Source organism: Poecilia reticulata, linkage group LG4 (genome assembly GCF_000633615.1).
Source record: "Poecilia reticulata strain Guanapo linkage group LG4, Guppy_female_1.0+MT, whole genome shotgun sequence".
Classification (NCBI taxonomy): Eukaryota; Metazoa; Chordata; class Actinopteri; order Cyprinodontiformes; family Poeciliidae; genus Poecilia; species Poecilia reticulata.
In genome coordinates, this window is record NC_024334.1 from 4,345,310 (window position 1) to 4,361,492 (window position 16,183).

The 16,183-nt window shown below is 38.6% G+C and overlaps 1 protein-coding gene and 3 pseudogenes across 2 annotated transcripts; all 4 read right to left on the reverse strand.

Moving 5' to 3' along the window:
- Positions 1-227: 227 nt before the first annotated feature.
- LOC103463167 (gastrula zinc finger protein XlCGF57.1-like) lies at positions 228-3,744 on the reverse strand (annotated as a pseudogene).
- Positions 3,745-4,840: 1,096 nt separating this feature from the next.
- On the reverse strand, positions 4,841-8,555 carry LOC103463166 (zinc finger protein OZF-like; annotated as a pseudogene).
- A 99-nt stretch (positions 8,556-8,654) lies between these two features.
- Positions 8,655-12,548, reverse strand: LOC103463165 (gastrula zinc finger protein XlCGF57.1-like; annotated as a pseudogene).
- LOC108165627 (zinc finger protein OZF-like) lies at positions 11,122-15,794 on the reverse strand. 2 transcript variants are annotated; one of them, XM_017304304.1, is made up of 3 exons: positions 15,714-15,794; positions 12,586-14,089; positions 11,122-11,217 (listed from the first exon to the last, which is right to left on the reverse strand). In XM_017304304.1, exons 2-3 carry the CDS (start codon positions 14,072-14,074, stop codon positions 11,144-11,146), a joined length of 1,563 nt encoding a protein of 520 aa, XP_017159793.1. In that variant the 5' UTR covers positions 14,075-14,089; positions 15,714-15,794; the 3' UTR covers positions 11,122-11,143. The 2 variants fall into 2 exon arrangements, with proteins under 2 accessions (XP_017159793.1, XP_008404594.2); XM_008406372.2 differs by lacking the exon at positions 11,122-11,217 and having other exon boundaries at positions 12,912-13,097; positions 13,174-14,089.
- Between the last annotated feature and the right edge of the window lie 389 nt (positions 15,795-16,183).

The window sequence follows — 16,183 nt, forward strand, 5'->3', positions numbered from 1 at the left end:
CGGGCGTGATCAACAGATGGATGGATTTGGATATTTTAATACGATGAAAATCGAGAAGTAAAACAAAAAACTGAATTGCCCCGGTTGCTTTGGTATAAAACGGTTTACAGGTAAAACAAAAGAAGTAGGTCAAGTATAGTAGCTATGGGTCACATTCCTTCTGCGGATTAAACAGAAGATGTTTTTCAAACTTTAACATCTTTCTAAGGTTTATTTTCACATACATGTGCAGTCAGTTTATATCTGGCAGTGAATAATTTACCACACATTTGACAGGAGTACGACTTTTCTCCTGTATGAGTCCGGATGTGCATCGTCAGACTGTACGGTTTGGAGAACTTCTCTCCACAGGTGACGCATGAGAAGACCTGCTCACCTGTGTGGCTCCTCAGGTGATTGTCCAGCTGGATGCTGGTGGTAAAAGACGCATCACAAACATTGCAGGCAAACTGCTTCTTGTCTGTGTGACTCCTCAGGTGTTTGGCCATACTGCTCCTGTCACTAAAAGATTCGCCACACTTTTTGCATGTAAACTGCTTGTCGCCTTTGTGGGTCCTCATGTGTTGGGCCACGTTGGCTCTGCTTATGAAAAATTTACCGCACAGGTCGCACGCATAGGGTTTCTCGCCGGTGTGCGTTCTTCTGTGGCAGCCTAAATGAAATTTGGTATGAAAAGATTTAGGACACAGATCACACTGAAACGGTTTCTCGCCTGTGTGACTTCTCATGTGTTTAACCACAGCTAACTTATCAATAAAAAAATGACCACAAACTTCACACGAAAACGGCTTCTCGCCTGTGTGCGTCCTCCTGTGGCGGTCGAAGTTGATCTTGACCGTGAAGGCTTTGTCACACAGATCACACGGATATGGCTTTTCAGGCAGGTGAACCTTGAAGTGCGCTCTTAAGCCATCTCTACTGGCGTAGCTTTTTCCACAGGTGGAACATGAGAACGGCCTCTTGCCTGTGTGGAGTTTGCTGTGACGATCCAGACCTCGTTTGTTTCTGAAGGTCTTATTGCACGATCCGCACGAGAACAGCTTCTCATCTGTATGAACTGTGATGTGTGTTTTGCTGTGTTTTGTTAAGCTTTTTCTGCTTACGTAGCTTTTTCCGCAGGTTGAACACGGAAATGGTTTCTCCCCTGTGTGGAGTCTGATGTGATAAATCAGATTTTGCCTCTTGGTGAAAGATTTATCACACAATCCACATGGGAATGGCTTCACTCCAAGGTGAGTTTTGATGTGTGAGCTTAAGCTACATCTGTTAATGTAGCTTTTACCACAGGTCTTGCATGAGAACGGTCTCTCACCTGTATGGGTTCTCATGTGCCGAACCAAACCACTGCTATAGCTGAACGGCTTACTGCACACTTTACAAGTATGCGGATTCTCATTAGTGTGGTTTCTCATGTGAATTTTCAAGGCAGTTTTCCTGATGAAACGTTTTCCACATATTTTACAAAAACACATGTTTTTCTGGAGCTTTTTCAGTTTTGAACGGTCAACAATGCTGCTCTGATTGATTGTCAGCTCTTCATCTCTATCTAGTGCATCAATGCATCTGTGCTGGTGTTGGTTTTCAGCTCTGCAGGAGTTTGAAGGGTGGATCTGGTCTTGGTTTGGGTCTGATTCACTGTGGTATTTTTCCTCATGTATAGGAGTTTCTCTGGAGGAATCCTCCTTCACTAAAAGCTGACCTTCACTCTGATGACTGTAGAGTTCCTCCTCCTCTTGTTTAATCTGAACAGGTTCTTGTTCCTCTTTAATGTGTGGAAGTTCTGGTTCCTCCTTTGTCTCCATCATCTGTTCATTTTTATTTTGGAATATTTCATCCCAACCAGCAGCCACCATGACGGTGTCAGCTTCCTGCTTCACTACAGATTTCTCTTCATGAGAGACGTTGAGCTCAACTTGTTCTTCTTTGATCGGTTGATATTCTGGTTCCTCCTTAATCTCTGTAATCTGCAGTGGATCTGGTTCCTCTTTCATCTCTAGATCATTTGGCAAGTTGTGGTCAGGAATGGAATTGCTTTCTGGTTGAATGAGGAACTGATCACCAGCAACCACCCAAATATTAACAGACATGATGCTGTTTGGGACCTGAAGGTAGAACAAAACAAATCAAATTTAATAATTTTGACAAAATGTATTTTTATGCACCGTCTACCTTATAAAAAAAAACAAAAAAACAAAACAGATTTCAAGTGTTAGTAGGTTTTAGTGCATAATAATATTCCATCCTTCAGACATGGGGGGAAGGGGGGGCATGCATTTCATCAAGCCATCTGGTCGGGATGCATTTTCTTTCCTCCACTGAACTGAAAACATCATTACTAAAACTCTCCTCTCTACGAAGTGAAGCTGGTCAGTCGTCTTTGGTGCTCGGTCTCCGACAGACATGCACACACGAACGGTTCCTTCCTATTCTGTTAATTGAAGAAAGCAGTTTGAAACACTCAAAGTGTAACCTGGTGAACTTTTAAAGAGTAATTTTAAACGTTCAACACATGTAATTTATTGATATGTTATTCTTATCGCTAGTAATAAATATACTGCTCAAAAAAATAAATAACTTAAATGTTAAAGTGTTCCCTTTATTTTTTTGAGCAGTGTATATATTTATATATTTATTGTTGCTTTTTTTGTTTTGTTCTTGTTGGTTTGTTTGCTTGCTTGTGTTCCGTTTTTCTTTTTACTTTATTTTATTGCTCTACATACTCAATGTCGTTCATATTACCATTTCTGATCACACACTTACACACACACACACAGTTAATGATACTCATTCTCTGCAACACCACATCTCCATTTTCTTTTGTTAGCTCGGTGATTTTATTTTCCTTTCATTATCTAATGTATCACAACATGTTTTTGTTATTAATTTTATATATAAAACAGTAATTTTATGTGCATAATTTGTTTTTTGAAGAGATATTTAATCTGCGGCAAAAATAAGGACTATAAAATAATTAATATTGCTAGAAGTCGTTTCTGGAGTAAAACTTAGATGGGACAATTAAATCAGTATAAAAATGTGTTTACAAATCGGAAGCGTCTATTATTTTTGTTAATATTCCTTTGTGTTCACTTGTTTTACAGCAATGAAAACATATCCACTTTTTTAGACCGCCTCCAGATAATCCTACATTGGAGTCATGAAACGCTAAAGAGCTACTAGACTGTAGGCCTATCTCGTATGATACATAATTTGGTTTAATGAGCCGTAAATCGCTGCGTGATTTGGATTAAAATCACAACACCTCCGCTCTGTTTAACTGTTAGCTCGCCTTTGTTTCCCCTCCTAATATGGCGGACGCACTCACGTTTCAGAAGCTAGGAGTCAAAGCTGCAGCTAGCAAGTACTTGTTGTCTAATTTTGTGAAAAGACGGTTCTCTTACCAGCTAGTCCCGTTATATTCCTTAGAAGAAGAGCCAGCAGTCACACAGCGTCCAACAAATGTCCAATAATCTCCTTTGTGAAACTTTTTTGTTCGTTTCTCCAGCACGAAACTGGCTGCTTCTCGTCATGGGCGTTAGCTTCTCAGAAAGCTAGCAGGCTAACTGATCTCGCGCTGGGTGTTGGCTGTTAAAACAGACACAAACCGCTATTAAAGCTAAACTGTCGATATTACCAGAGCTCACGACGAGCCAAGATGTGAAGAACGCTTTAAAAGAAGAGCAGGACGAAACCAGCGTTCTTCTTCTTCTGCGGTATTCTTCTTCTTCTCTTGTTTTGACGGTTACCAAGAAACTTAAGCTGTGTATCACCGGCACCTACTGGTATGGAGTACGAATCAAAATGTTTTTTGTTTTAAACCATCATTGATCGTCACATTTTTCATGAATTTTGTTAATTTAACTTTTTGAATCTCCTTGTAGTATATTTATTTAATTAAATGTTTCTCTATTTCTTTCTATATTCCTCCAACTTTTTATCTTAATGTACTAAAATATGTTCTTGTTTCAAGCAACAAAATGTAAACTGGATCCTGTGGATAAGGTTCAACTATTAAAAAAAATTAAAATGTAAACAATAGACATAAATTATACAGAAAATCAAAAAGTAAAGGAAAAATATGAATTATATAACCGTGGCTCTGCTATAATTGTCCAACTACACCCAAAATCTAATTCAAATGTCTAATCACTTATAAATAGTACTTATGGTGATTAAAATTGATTCTAATAAATGTTAATCACCTTAGAACGATGATCTTAAATTACGGTCCAAGTCTAAATTGTCCACTTGGCTCTTACTATCAATTCTTAGAGTACTTCTCAGATCTCTTATCTAATTCAGTGTTAAAAGTGAAAGGTCATCACAGAGATTTTAACATGTTGACACTGAAAGTGATAGCCAAGATGTAGCCATTAATGCTACCTGTGGCTAAAATTATCCAGACCTACCCACTCTCATTTTCATGACCCACAAAGCTTTAAAAAAATAATAGTAGCTCCTCACAATCCAGTCCCAATTATTATTTTTTTACATTTCAGTTAAATTTACAGTATACAATACAGAGTAGATAGTAATCAGTCAATGCTTGAACAACTTTTAAAGAATAATTTCCTGTTTTTATTTCCTCTGTATCTCAAAAAACAAAACAGATGCCAGCAATTTAATCTCTATTCTTTCACAAATGTATTTTTGTTTTATTCCATTAACTGCCCTGAATGAAGAACATACTTGAACCAAAAATGTAGTTGATTTAAAACAGAGACTTGTAATTTTCTTCCCGTTAAGCCATTTTCAGGTCAACTCACCATTTTTTTCTTCCTTTAGTTAGATTAATACAAAGCAGTAGGCCTCAAATAAAACAAGTATATGCAGGAATATCTGTGTTTTTATGTTAGGACCTTTATTTAACCAGGAAGAAAAACAGCCTTTCAGATTAAAATCCAATTTACCAGAATGTCCTGAGCTGTAAACAAGCAAAACAAGATAAAAATGAGAAAATGTTAATTTTCTGAGGATCAACAGCCTGAAACACTTAATATCAAAATGATCATTTCCCTTTAGCGTCATTTCATTTTAAAAGTTTTAACAACATCCACTTGTTTAACATTTTTAAGGCAATGCAATATTTATATTCAGAATTTATACTGAGCAACAAATTGATATTTGCTGATTTTGAGATTTGAATATGCAAGGCAAACAAAGAGAGTCTCAAAACTGAGCCTTGAGGGACTCCATAAATCAAGACGTTTTATTTTGACCTGAATGGGTCAATATTCATGAACATGAACAGCAAATGAGCATTTTATTGCAATTTATTATTTACTATGACAATCTAAAAGTGCAACAAAAAACTGAATTGCCCTGATTTAAACACATTTTTAAATGTTTGTTTAAAAAAAAGTAGGTAAACTATAGTAGCTATGGGTCACATTCCCACTGTGGGTCAAATAAATGATGTTTTACAAACTTTAACATCTTTCTAAGGTTTATTTTCACATTCATGTGCAGTCAGTTTATATCTGGCAGTGAATAATTTACCACACAGTTCACAGGAGTACGACTTTTCTCCTGTATGAGTCCGGGTGTGCATCGTCAGACTGTACGGTTTGGAGAACTTCTCTCCACAGGTGACGCATTTGAAGACCTGCTCACCTGTGTGGCTCCTCAGGTGATCGTCCAGCTGAACGCTGGCGGTAAAAGACGCATCACAAACATTACTAGGAAACTGTTTCTCAGGCTTCCTGTTCGTGTGATTTGCCATGTGCTCTACCAGTGTTCTTGTCACCAAATAATTTACCACACGCTTGACACAAACTGTTTCTCTCCTGTGTGAGGCCACTTGTGCGCTCCAAGTCCTTTTTGTATAGGAATGATTTAGCACACAGGTCACACGGATATAGCTCGTCACTCAGGTGAACTCTGCTGTGTGACGCAAGGCTGCGTAAGTGAGGGAAGCATTTTCCGCAGGTGGGACAATGGAACGGCTTCTCATCTATGTGGCGTGTGGCGTGACGAGCCAGAGATCGACTGTGTCTGAAGGATTTGTCACAGGATTCACATGAGAACGGCTTCTCCTCTGTGTGGACTCTGAGGTGGCAAGTCAGATATTGCATCCTGACAAAAGATTTATCACACACACTACAAGTGAATGGTTTCTTTTCCAGATGATCTTTCATGTGTGCGTTTAAGCTACCTCTATCAATGTAGCTTTTTCCACAGGCCATGCATGAGAACGGTCTCTCGCCTGTATGGGTTCCCATGTGACGAACCAAATGACTGGTGCATCTGAAAGACGTGCAGCAGACTTTACAGAAATGCGGCTTCTCACCAGTGTGGATTCTCATGTGAACCTTTAAGGTACTTTTCTTTGTGAAACAATTCCCACATATTTTGCAAGAATGTGTGGTTTTATTTAGCTTTTTCACTTTAGAACGGTCAACATCGTCACTCTGATTGACTGTCAGCTGTGGATGTCCATCCAGTACCTGGTGGCCATCATTGCATCTGTCCTGGTGTTGGTTTTCAGCTTCAAGGGAGTTTGAAGAGTGGATCTGGTTTAGGTTTGGGTCTGATTCACTTTGGTCCGTTTCCTCATAGAGAGGAGTTTCTCTGGAGGAATCCTGCTTCACTGCAAGCTGATCTTCATCCTGATTAATGTAGACTTCTTCCTGTTCTTTTTTAATCTGCACAGATTCATGTTCCTGCAGTTCCTCTTTAATTTGTTCAGATTCTGGTTCTTCTTTAATCTGTCCATGTTCTGGTTCTTGCAGTTCTTTAGTCTGTGCCGATTCTGGATCCTCTTTAATATCTGTCATCTGCTGCAGCTCTGGTTTAGTCTGGAATATTTTATCATAAGCAGTAGCCGCCATAAAGGTGTTGGCCTCCAGTTTCACATCTTGACACTCATCAAACTCAACTTGTTCTCCTTTGATCGGTTGATATTCTGGCTCCTCTTTAATCTGCTGTAGATCTGGTTCCTTGAGTTCCTCTTTCATCTCTCTATCGTTTGGTAAGTTGTGATCATAAATGAGTTACTTTCTGGTTTAATAAACTGATCACCACCAACCTCCCCAATATTTACAGACATGATGCTTCTGGAGATCTAGAGGCAGAACAAATGAAACACTTTAATGTCAAAGACTTTGATAAAATGCACATATGACTTGCTTCAGTTACATTTTTAACTAAATGAATAAGAACACCTGAAACACTTCAGCTATCAGGAGGTTTCTGGTCATATTTCTCCTGTCAAAAACATTTTCTATTCAGAAAACTTCTAGCTGAAAGGACACAAACAAACAGCATACGTTTAATAAAAATAATTTAATAAATGAAAAATGTTTAAGCTAGAAATAAATTCCAACTTATAAAAGTTATTCTGTTATAAGAAAGAGCCAAGTTGCCTGAGGGAAAAATAAGGATAGTAAAATGCAAAGCGTTAAGGTTACTGGTAGGCCATTTTGGGTTTATGTTGTTAAGCTATAATGGCTTCAATGGGACCTCAAGTAAAGAAACCAGTACAAAAAAGACATGCTTTTTACTTACAAATTGAAAGAATCAAGTGTTTGCAAATTTTTTAGACATTTTTCTTCTTTTACTTTTATTTACAAAAAAGAAAACATATCTTAATATTCACTCTGAATAACCTGTGAATCCAGTAGACTGTAGAATTGGACTGAAATCACAGTACCCCCTCTCTCCTTCATTATAACTGGCCGCTGTTTACCCTCTAAATATGGCGGACGCGCTTACGTGTTCTAGGGCCTAGCAGTCAGTATAGCTAGTAAGTGTTGTCTCAGTTCGTCTCTTACCGTATAGTCTTACTTTTATTCTCTGGAAGAAGAGCTGAAGGCCACAGAGTCCAATGTAACTGTCCAAAAATCTCCGTGTGGATCTTTTTTTGCTTACTTCATTTTAAGGGAAAAGCCAGTTAGCCTTCGGGCTAACTCCGACCAGTTAGCTCTGAGGCTAACTGGTGTCTCTCAGGGTGTTGTTGCTGCTAAAATAGACACACATCGGTATTTAACGGTAGACTTCAAGTATTATCAAAGACAATGAGACAATGTGTAACGAAATGTTTAAATGAAGAGCAGAACGAAACCAGAGTTAATATTTTGGTTCTTGCGGTTGCTAACCGGATTACTTCTTCCTTAGTTTGAAGCGGCAGCTTGCGTCCAAAGGTTTGCGCTACTGCCATCTGTCGGATCATATACATAATATTTTTTCACTATATTTCCTTAGCAGCTGAAGTATTTCTCAAGAAAAAACCAAACATACATGCACACTCACGCAACGCCACCTTTTCCCATTCTGTCACATCATTTCTTACCTACTACCAAATCTCCTCAGTAGATATCATTCATACTTCATATGCACACTGGAGAACAAATTGATCCCGGGATAAATGGCGCCTAAATCTCTGATCCCATAATTGAGCCTTGAGGCAGAACACAAATAAAAAGGGGATGTTTGAGCTGAATGGACCCATGTTCATGCACATCAATAACAGATGATTGGATCGGAGCATTTTATTTCCATTGATCTGCACAATTGACAAAAAACCTGACTTGTCCTGTTTCAAACACAATGGTATGAAATGTCTTGTAAAATGATAAAATAGGTAATATGAAGTTAATATAGTTATGGGTCACATTCCCACTGTGGGTCAAACAAATGATGGTTTACAAATTTAATATCTTTCTAAGGTTTATTTTCACATACATGTGCAGTCAGTTTATATCTGGCAGTGAATAATTTACCACACAGTTCACAGGAGTATGATTTTTCGCCTGTATGAGTCCGGATGTGCATCGTCAGACTGTACGGTTTGGAGAACTTCTCTCCACAGGTGACGCATGAGAAGATCTGCTCACCTGTGTGGCTCCTCAGGTGATCGTCCAGCTGAACGCTGTCAGAAAGATTACAAGTAAACAGCATCCCAGGGTTCTGGTCTGTGTGAGTGGTTACATGTTTTAACATAGTGTATTTGTTAGTAAATAATTTCCCACATAATTCACACGAAAATGGTTTTTCGCCTGTGTGAGTCCTCCTGTGGCGGACTAAGTCGGTCCTGTTTACGAATGATTTGGCACACAGGTCACAGGGATATGGCTTCTCCTGCAGGTGAACTCTGCTGTGTGATTTAAGGTTGCGATTGTCAGTGTAGGATTTTCCACAGGTGGTACACAGGAATGGTCTCTCAGATTTGTGCAGTTTGACATGACGAACCAGATCTCTATTGCTTATAAAATATTTATTGCACGATCCACAAGGGAACGGCCGCTCACCTGTATGGACTCTGATGTGAATAACCATATCTCCTTTGTTTGCAAAAGATTTATCGCACTGTCCACACGAGAACGGCATCTGGCCTCCGTGGACAAGGCTGTGTGTTTTTAGGCTGCTTCTGGTTGTGTAGCTTTTTCCGCAGATGGGACACGGGAACGGCTTCCTGGCTTTGTGGTGTCTAACGTGACAAACCAGATCCTGATTCTTGGTGGACGATTTATCGTACAATCCACAGGTCTCTCCCAGGTAAGTTCTGATGTGTGCGTTTAAGCTACTTCTATCGATGTAGCTTTTTCCACAGATCTTGCACGAGAACGGTCTCTCGCCTGTATGGATCCTCATGTGACGAACCAAATGACTGCTATGGATGAAAGACTTACTGCAGACATCACAGCTATGCGGCTTCTCATCGCTGTGGATTCTCATGTGAAAATTCAGGGAAGTTTTCCTGATGAAATATTTCCCACAAATTTTACAAGAACGAGTTTTTTTAGTTTAGGACAGTCAACACTGTCGCTCTGATTCATCATCAGCTCTTCCTGCAGTTCTTTAATCTGTTCTGGTTCCTGCAGTTCCTCTTTAATCTGTTCTGGTTCCTGCAGTTCCTCTTTAATCTGTTCTGGTTCCTGCAGTTCCTCTTTAATCTGTTCTGGTTCCTGCAGTTCCTCTTTAATCTGTTCAGGTCCGGGTTCCTCCTTTGTCTCCGTCATTTTCTGTGGTTCAGGTGTGCTCTGGCATATTTCATCCCAACCAGCAGCCACCATAAAGGTGTCAGCTTCCTGCTTCACTACAGATTTCTTATCATGAGGGATGTTGAGCTCAACTTGTTCTTTTTTGATCGGTTGATATTCTGCTTCCTCCTTCATCTCTGTAATCTGCAGTGGATTTGGTGCCTCTTTTGTCTCCAGATCATTTGGTAAGTTGTGGTCATGAATGGAGTTTATTTCTGGTTGGATTAGGAACTGATCAGACATGATGCTGTTTGGGACCTGAAAGATTGACAAAATGCATTTATATTATATTCTAGGTACATTCTTTAACATATTCATGTTGCTTCTGTCTTAAAGAATTTCAACTTGTCACATGATTATCTGGAAAGACCAAAGCAGAAAAAAAAGAGTCTGACAGATTCAGAAGACAGAAACTGTCTCCCTCTTAACATAATGATCATATGGAAACGTATAGTAAAGTGGTGGGCTGCACAGTGGTGCAGTTGGTAGAGCTGTTGCCTTGCAGCAAGAAGGTTCTGGGTTCGATTCCCGGCCTGGGGTCTTTGTGCATGGAGTTTGCATGTTCTCCCTGTGCATGGTGGGTTTTCTCCGGGTACTCTGGTTTCCTCCCACAGTCCAAAAACATGACTGTCAGGTTAATTGGCCTCTCTAAATTGTCCCTAGGTGTGAGTGTGTGTGTGCATGGTTGTGTGTCTCTGTGTTGCCCTGCGACAGACTGGCGACCTGTCCAGGTGACCCTGCCTCTCGCCCGGAACGAGCAATAAAAAGTTTATTTCTAGTTTAACCACTTAATAAATGTCTTATGGAATCACGTCAGAACGGACGCCATATTGGGAGGGGAAATAGTATAGATTAATTGGCAGAGGATGATTTTTGTTTCTTTAAGTTCAACGCGAATCGTTCACTTCCTGGTTTGGTAAAGAAAATAACCATCTGCCTCTGCCAATTAATCTATACCATTTCCCCTCCCAATATGGCGTCCGTTCTGACGTGCACCTAGCAGTCAAAGTAGCAGCTATCAAGCGTTTGTTGTTCGTGATGTTTCTCTTACCGGATAGTCCTGTTTTTATTCCTCAGAAGAAGAGCTGGTAGCCGCACAACGTCCACACATGTCCAATAAATCACCTTGTGAAGCGTTTTTGTGCTTTTGTCTAAAATAGAAACTAGCTGCTTCTTCTCCTTAGAGTTAGCTTCTCGGATAGCTCGGCGGCTAACTGGTCTCTCAGTGTTGGAGCTGCTAAAACAGACGAACATCAGTGTTAAAGGTCGACAGCGATTACTATGAGAGTTCACAATGAGACATGATGTGAAAAACGGTTTAATCGAAGAGCAGGAAGAAACCAGCCTTGATATTTTTCTTCTTTATTTTTTGGTTGTTGACCGGATTTCTTCTTCCTCAGGTTTACGGCAGTTTGCATTCAAATAGTTGCACTGCTGCCATCTCTTGAACCATACAAGTAAACATCATTTTCTTGTCTCTATAGTCTGTTAATCCAGTGTTTCTTATCAATTTGATTTAATCGAGCAACCACAATTTCAAACCTCACTTCCTTACTAATCTCCAAGGTTATGCTTTGATTCACATTCTTCCTACAACTAATAAAATTTATAGTTTCTTTATTAATTATAAAAATGTTTCCCATATTAAAATGAGTACCATTCAAAAAATAACGTTAAAAAGTTATTCGACTTATCTCTCATCCCTCTATTTTTAATAACAATACTTTTTTTCACTCTATTTGCATGTCTCCCTTTTACCTCGTTTTCCACTGCTTTTCTCATAACTTCTCACTTCCGTCCAAACTGCATTTATCCTCAGATATAGATAACTTTATCTGCATATCAATATTTACTTTCTAAATCGTCAAGCTTAAAATAATTATTTGTACTTCCTGTTTGAATCTTCACAAATGCTGCCTGTCCATCACTGCAAATCATTACTTTTCGTATTTTATTCTAAATCCAAAAATATTGTAAAGAATTATTCTGCACATGTACTTAAAACGATTTAATGTTGTTTTTTATCTTAAGTGTAATTCTGAAATCACTCACTTCTGTGTTTTGATCCATGAGTATAAATCTGCATATAATCACTGATTTCCAACGACTAAAAAACTATTGGCTAATATTTGTCTTTATTTCCTCTTCTTAAAAACTGATAATGGCTTATGTACATCAACATCAACGTAAGTTTTAAAGGCCTCAGTAATGTTGGACTAAAATCTGTATCATGAACTTTAAATACTCCAACTATCCAATATTTAAATTCCTTTCATTTTTCTCCAACAATCTTCTAATCCGACCAGATTTCAGGTGCAATACCGCCTCCTACTGAACAGGAGATAAACACATTTTTAAAAACTATATTCTATCAAATAATGAATTGAAAGAACCCATATTTACGCGTACCAAATCCAACAAAATATGTTTCTGCCGTGGTTTAAGCATACGGGTGTGAAATGGCGTGTTTACAGGTTAAAAAAAAAAAGTAGATAAATCATAATAGTTATGGGTCACATTCCCTCTTCAGATCAAATAAATAATGTTCTACAAACTTTAACATCTTTCTAAGGTCTATTTCTACATATATGTGCAGTCAGCTTACATCTGGCAGTGAATAATTTACCGCACTGTTGACAGGAAAACGGCTTTTCGCCTGTATGAGTCCGGATGTGGATAGTCAGACTGTACAGTTTGGAGAATTTCTTCCCACAGGTCACACATGAGAATGGTTTCTCTCCTGTGTGAGTCCTCAGGTGACGGGTCAGTTGACTGTTGTCTGTAAAAGACACTTCACAAAAATTACAGGAAAATGGCTTCTCGCCTGTGTGACTTCTCACATGTCTCATTAGAGTGCTCTTGTCACTAAAAAATTTACCACATGCTGTACAGGAAAACGGCTTCTCGCCTGTGTGAGTCCTCCTGTGGCGGACCAAGTTAGTCCTGTTTGTGAAAGTTTTAGCACACAGCTCACACACAAATGGCTTCTGATGCATGTGGACTTTGGAGTGTGTTTTCAGGCTGCCTCTACTTGGGTAGCTCTTTCCGCACAATCCACACGAGAACGGTTTCTCGCCTGTGTGGAGTCTGGAGTGACGAACCAGATCTCGGCTGTTTCTGAAAGATTTATCACAAGATCTACATAGAAATGGTTTCTCTACCAGATGAACTTTGATGTGAGTGCTTAGGCTACCTCCATCAGCGAAGCTTTTCCCACAGGTCTGACACAAAAACGGCCTTTCACCCGTGTGGATTCTCAGGTGACGTACCAAACCACTGCTGTAGCTGAACGACTTACTGCAGACTTTACAGGTAAACGGCTTCTCGCCGGTGTGGATTCTCATGTGAAAATTCAAGGTAGTTTTCCTGGTGAAACACTTTCCACAAGTCCCACACTGGAACGGTTTTGCACCCGTGTGAATAATCATGTGATCAGCCAAGTACCTCTGCTGAATGAAACGTTTTCCACATATTTCACAAGAAGGCACCTTTTGGATTTTCTGATGTTCTTTCTCAGTGCTCCGCTCTTCTTCTCCCTCTGAAGTTGGAGATAAAGACATTCCTCCCTGGGTTTGGTCTTCAGCTTCAGGGGAGTTTGAAGAGTGGCCTTTGTCTGAGTTTAGATCTTTTTCATCATAAATAAGATTCTCTCTAATGGCCTCTTGATTCACTAAAAGTTGATCTTCATCCTGATCACTGTAGAGTTCCTCCTCTTCCTGTTTAACCTGAACAGTTTCTAGTTCCTCCAGTTCTTCTTTAACCTGTTCTGGTTTTGTTTCCTCCTTTACTTCCATCATCTGCAGCAGTTCAGGTTTGCTCTGGAATGTGTCATCATAACCAACACACACCGTAAAGGTGTCGACCTCCTGCTTGACGACAGATTTCATGTTATTAAAGTTTTCAAACTCAACATGTTCCTTTTTGATCTGTTGATATTCTGGTTCCTCCTTCATCTCTGTAATCTGCAGTAGATCTGGTTCCTCGTGTTCCTTTTCCATCTCTAGATCATTTGGTAAGTTGTGGTCATGAGTGGAGTTGCTTACTGGTTGAATGAGTAACTGATCACCAGAAACCACCCAAATGTTAACAGACATGATGCTGTTTGGGACCTGAAGGAAGAACACAACAATTTAATATTGACAATTAGGACAAAATGTTTTTACACAAGCAACAGACAAGATGAGGATCTAGAAACATCACTTTGTTAGCAAAGAAATTCAATTTTCGCTCAGCCAATTAAAACTTTCTGCTTCATCATCCTCTTCATCTTTGTTGACCTAAATCTTCTAATGTACAGAAAAGCCCCAATAAAATAGCAAAAACTATGACAGAGTATATTCTCACTGGAAGTTAGCTTAACTTCTGTTGTTTTTTTAGTTAATAAAATAATAACAATATTAAATGTCTACTTTTTGGTTGTTCGTAAGTTTTCAGTTTTTCGTTTTTACTTTGTAGTTTAGTTGAGTGTTACTAGATTTGTAAGTTTGATAGTGTTTTACCTGGAAGTTTGAATTATTTTGTTAAGTTCATGTATTTTGGAGAGAAGTTGTCTGTATTTCTGTTATTTTCTCTTTCTGCAGAGGAGCAGGAGCTAGTCTGGCCTCTCACCTTAGTTTATTCTCTTTACTCACTGAATTGGGGATTCACGGATTGGGCTGGCAGTTAATTGGTTAATCTGCTATTTCTGCAGGATAAAACAGTTCATGAAGTTAGAACATGACTTGTGGTGTCCTCCAGGGGTCAATATTGGGAACAAAACTCTTAATCATGTCTATAAATAAGTCATTACAATTTCCAAGGTTTTGTTCTTGTTTGCTGAGGACACAAATGTGTCTCTTTCAGATGATGATATTCATGTTAAAGTGCACCAGAGGAAATGACACAGGAAATGCCTAAACCTCGGTTTGAGAAAACAATGGGCAAAAGCTTAATTAGTGGTTTTTATTTTTCAATAAATATTCAAAGACATCTGGAAAAATGTTGGGTTTATATTAAGTAAAGTTACAGAAAGTTCTTAGCAATCATAATTTAGGATAAATTAATTTGGAAGTCCTGGACTCATCATGCAAAAACTATATAAATATAGTAGTTTTAAATAAAGAAAATCAAAATATGATTTATTCAATATTTTTGCACAGTTGATTAATTTGACCATACATTGGCTTTGTCTTTTGCTCAACTTGTTTATAATAATAAATGAATCATATTTTATGATGCGATCTGATATCTTGGAGTTATAAAACCCTGTGTCCTTGCGGTAGACTCTAGTGTCAAGAAATGCCCAACTAGTACGACATATAGTTTTGTTTACAATAAGCCATAATCAAGTTAAAACTGCAGCAGTTCATCTTTACTAACCACTGCTTCCCCTTTCAATATGGCTGCCGTTCTGACGTGTTTTAAGACGTAGCAGTCAAAGCAGCTCCTGCCAAGCATTTACTATCACAGTTAGTGAAAACCAGCTCTTTTACTTGAGTGCCATGTTTCAGTATTGAGAAGAAGTGATGTTTGCAGCACATCGTTCAGTTATGAAGCTTTATTAAAACACTATTCTCTGACCGGAAACTAGCTGCGGCATCTCTTCTCAGAGTTAGCTTTTCAGTTAGCTCGAAGGCTAACTGTCCTATCAGGCTGTTAGAGCTGCTAAAACAGAAAAAACATCGCTGCGAAAGATTGACTGCAAATACTATTAATACTCATAATGAGACAAAAGGAGAAGAACGCTTTACATACAAAGAACGGACCCGCCGCCTCCCTTGTTTTGTTTTATTTATTTATTTTTCTTCTTCGGCTTTATTTTGTAGTTGACAACCGAATTGCAAGTACAACACCGCCTCTTACTCGACAGGAAACAGATCTTTCGTAAAAACTACAATCTTCCTCATCATTTTTTTTTTTTTTTGACAAACTAAACGCAATTTTAAACCCCTCACACAACACACTCAAAGTAATTATTTTTTTCTTAAACGGTTTTAATTTCTGTATTCAGGGTTTGAGCTGAAATCATTTCAACAGATTTAGCCCCTTTTAAAACAGTTTCTGTCCATCGATACAAGTCATCCACGTATTATGCAGTACCTATAAAAAGTATTTATCCGTATCCGTATTTTATTACTTTACAAATCAACCATGAGGAACAAATTACGCTTAATTAATTAAATTAATAAAGAAAAATACCTTTGTCAAAGTGAAAACTGATTTCT

Bases quoted from the DNA above. Each gene is read 5' to 3' on its own strand.
- LOC108165627 (XM_017304304.1), bottom strand. From the start codon at position 14,074: ATGTCTGTTAACATTTGGGTGGTTTCTGGTGATCAGTTACTCATTCAA. The intron at 11,218-12,585 runs GTAAGCTGACTG...CGTCTGTTTTAG, and splicing joins TAAATTATTCACTGCCAGAT to CAGCTCCAACACTGAGAGAC.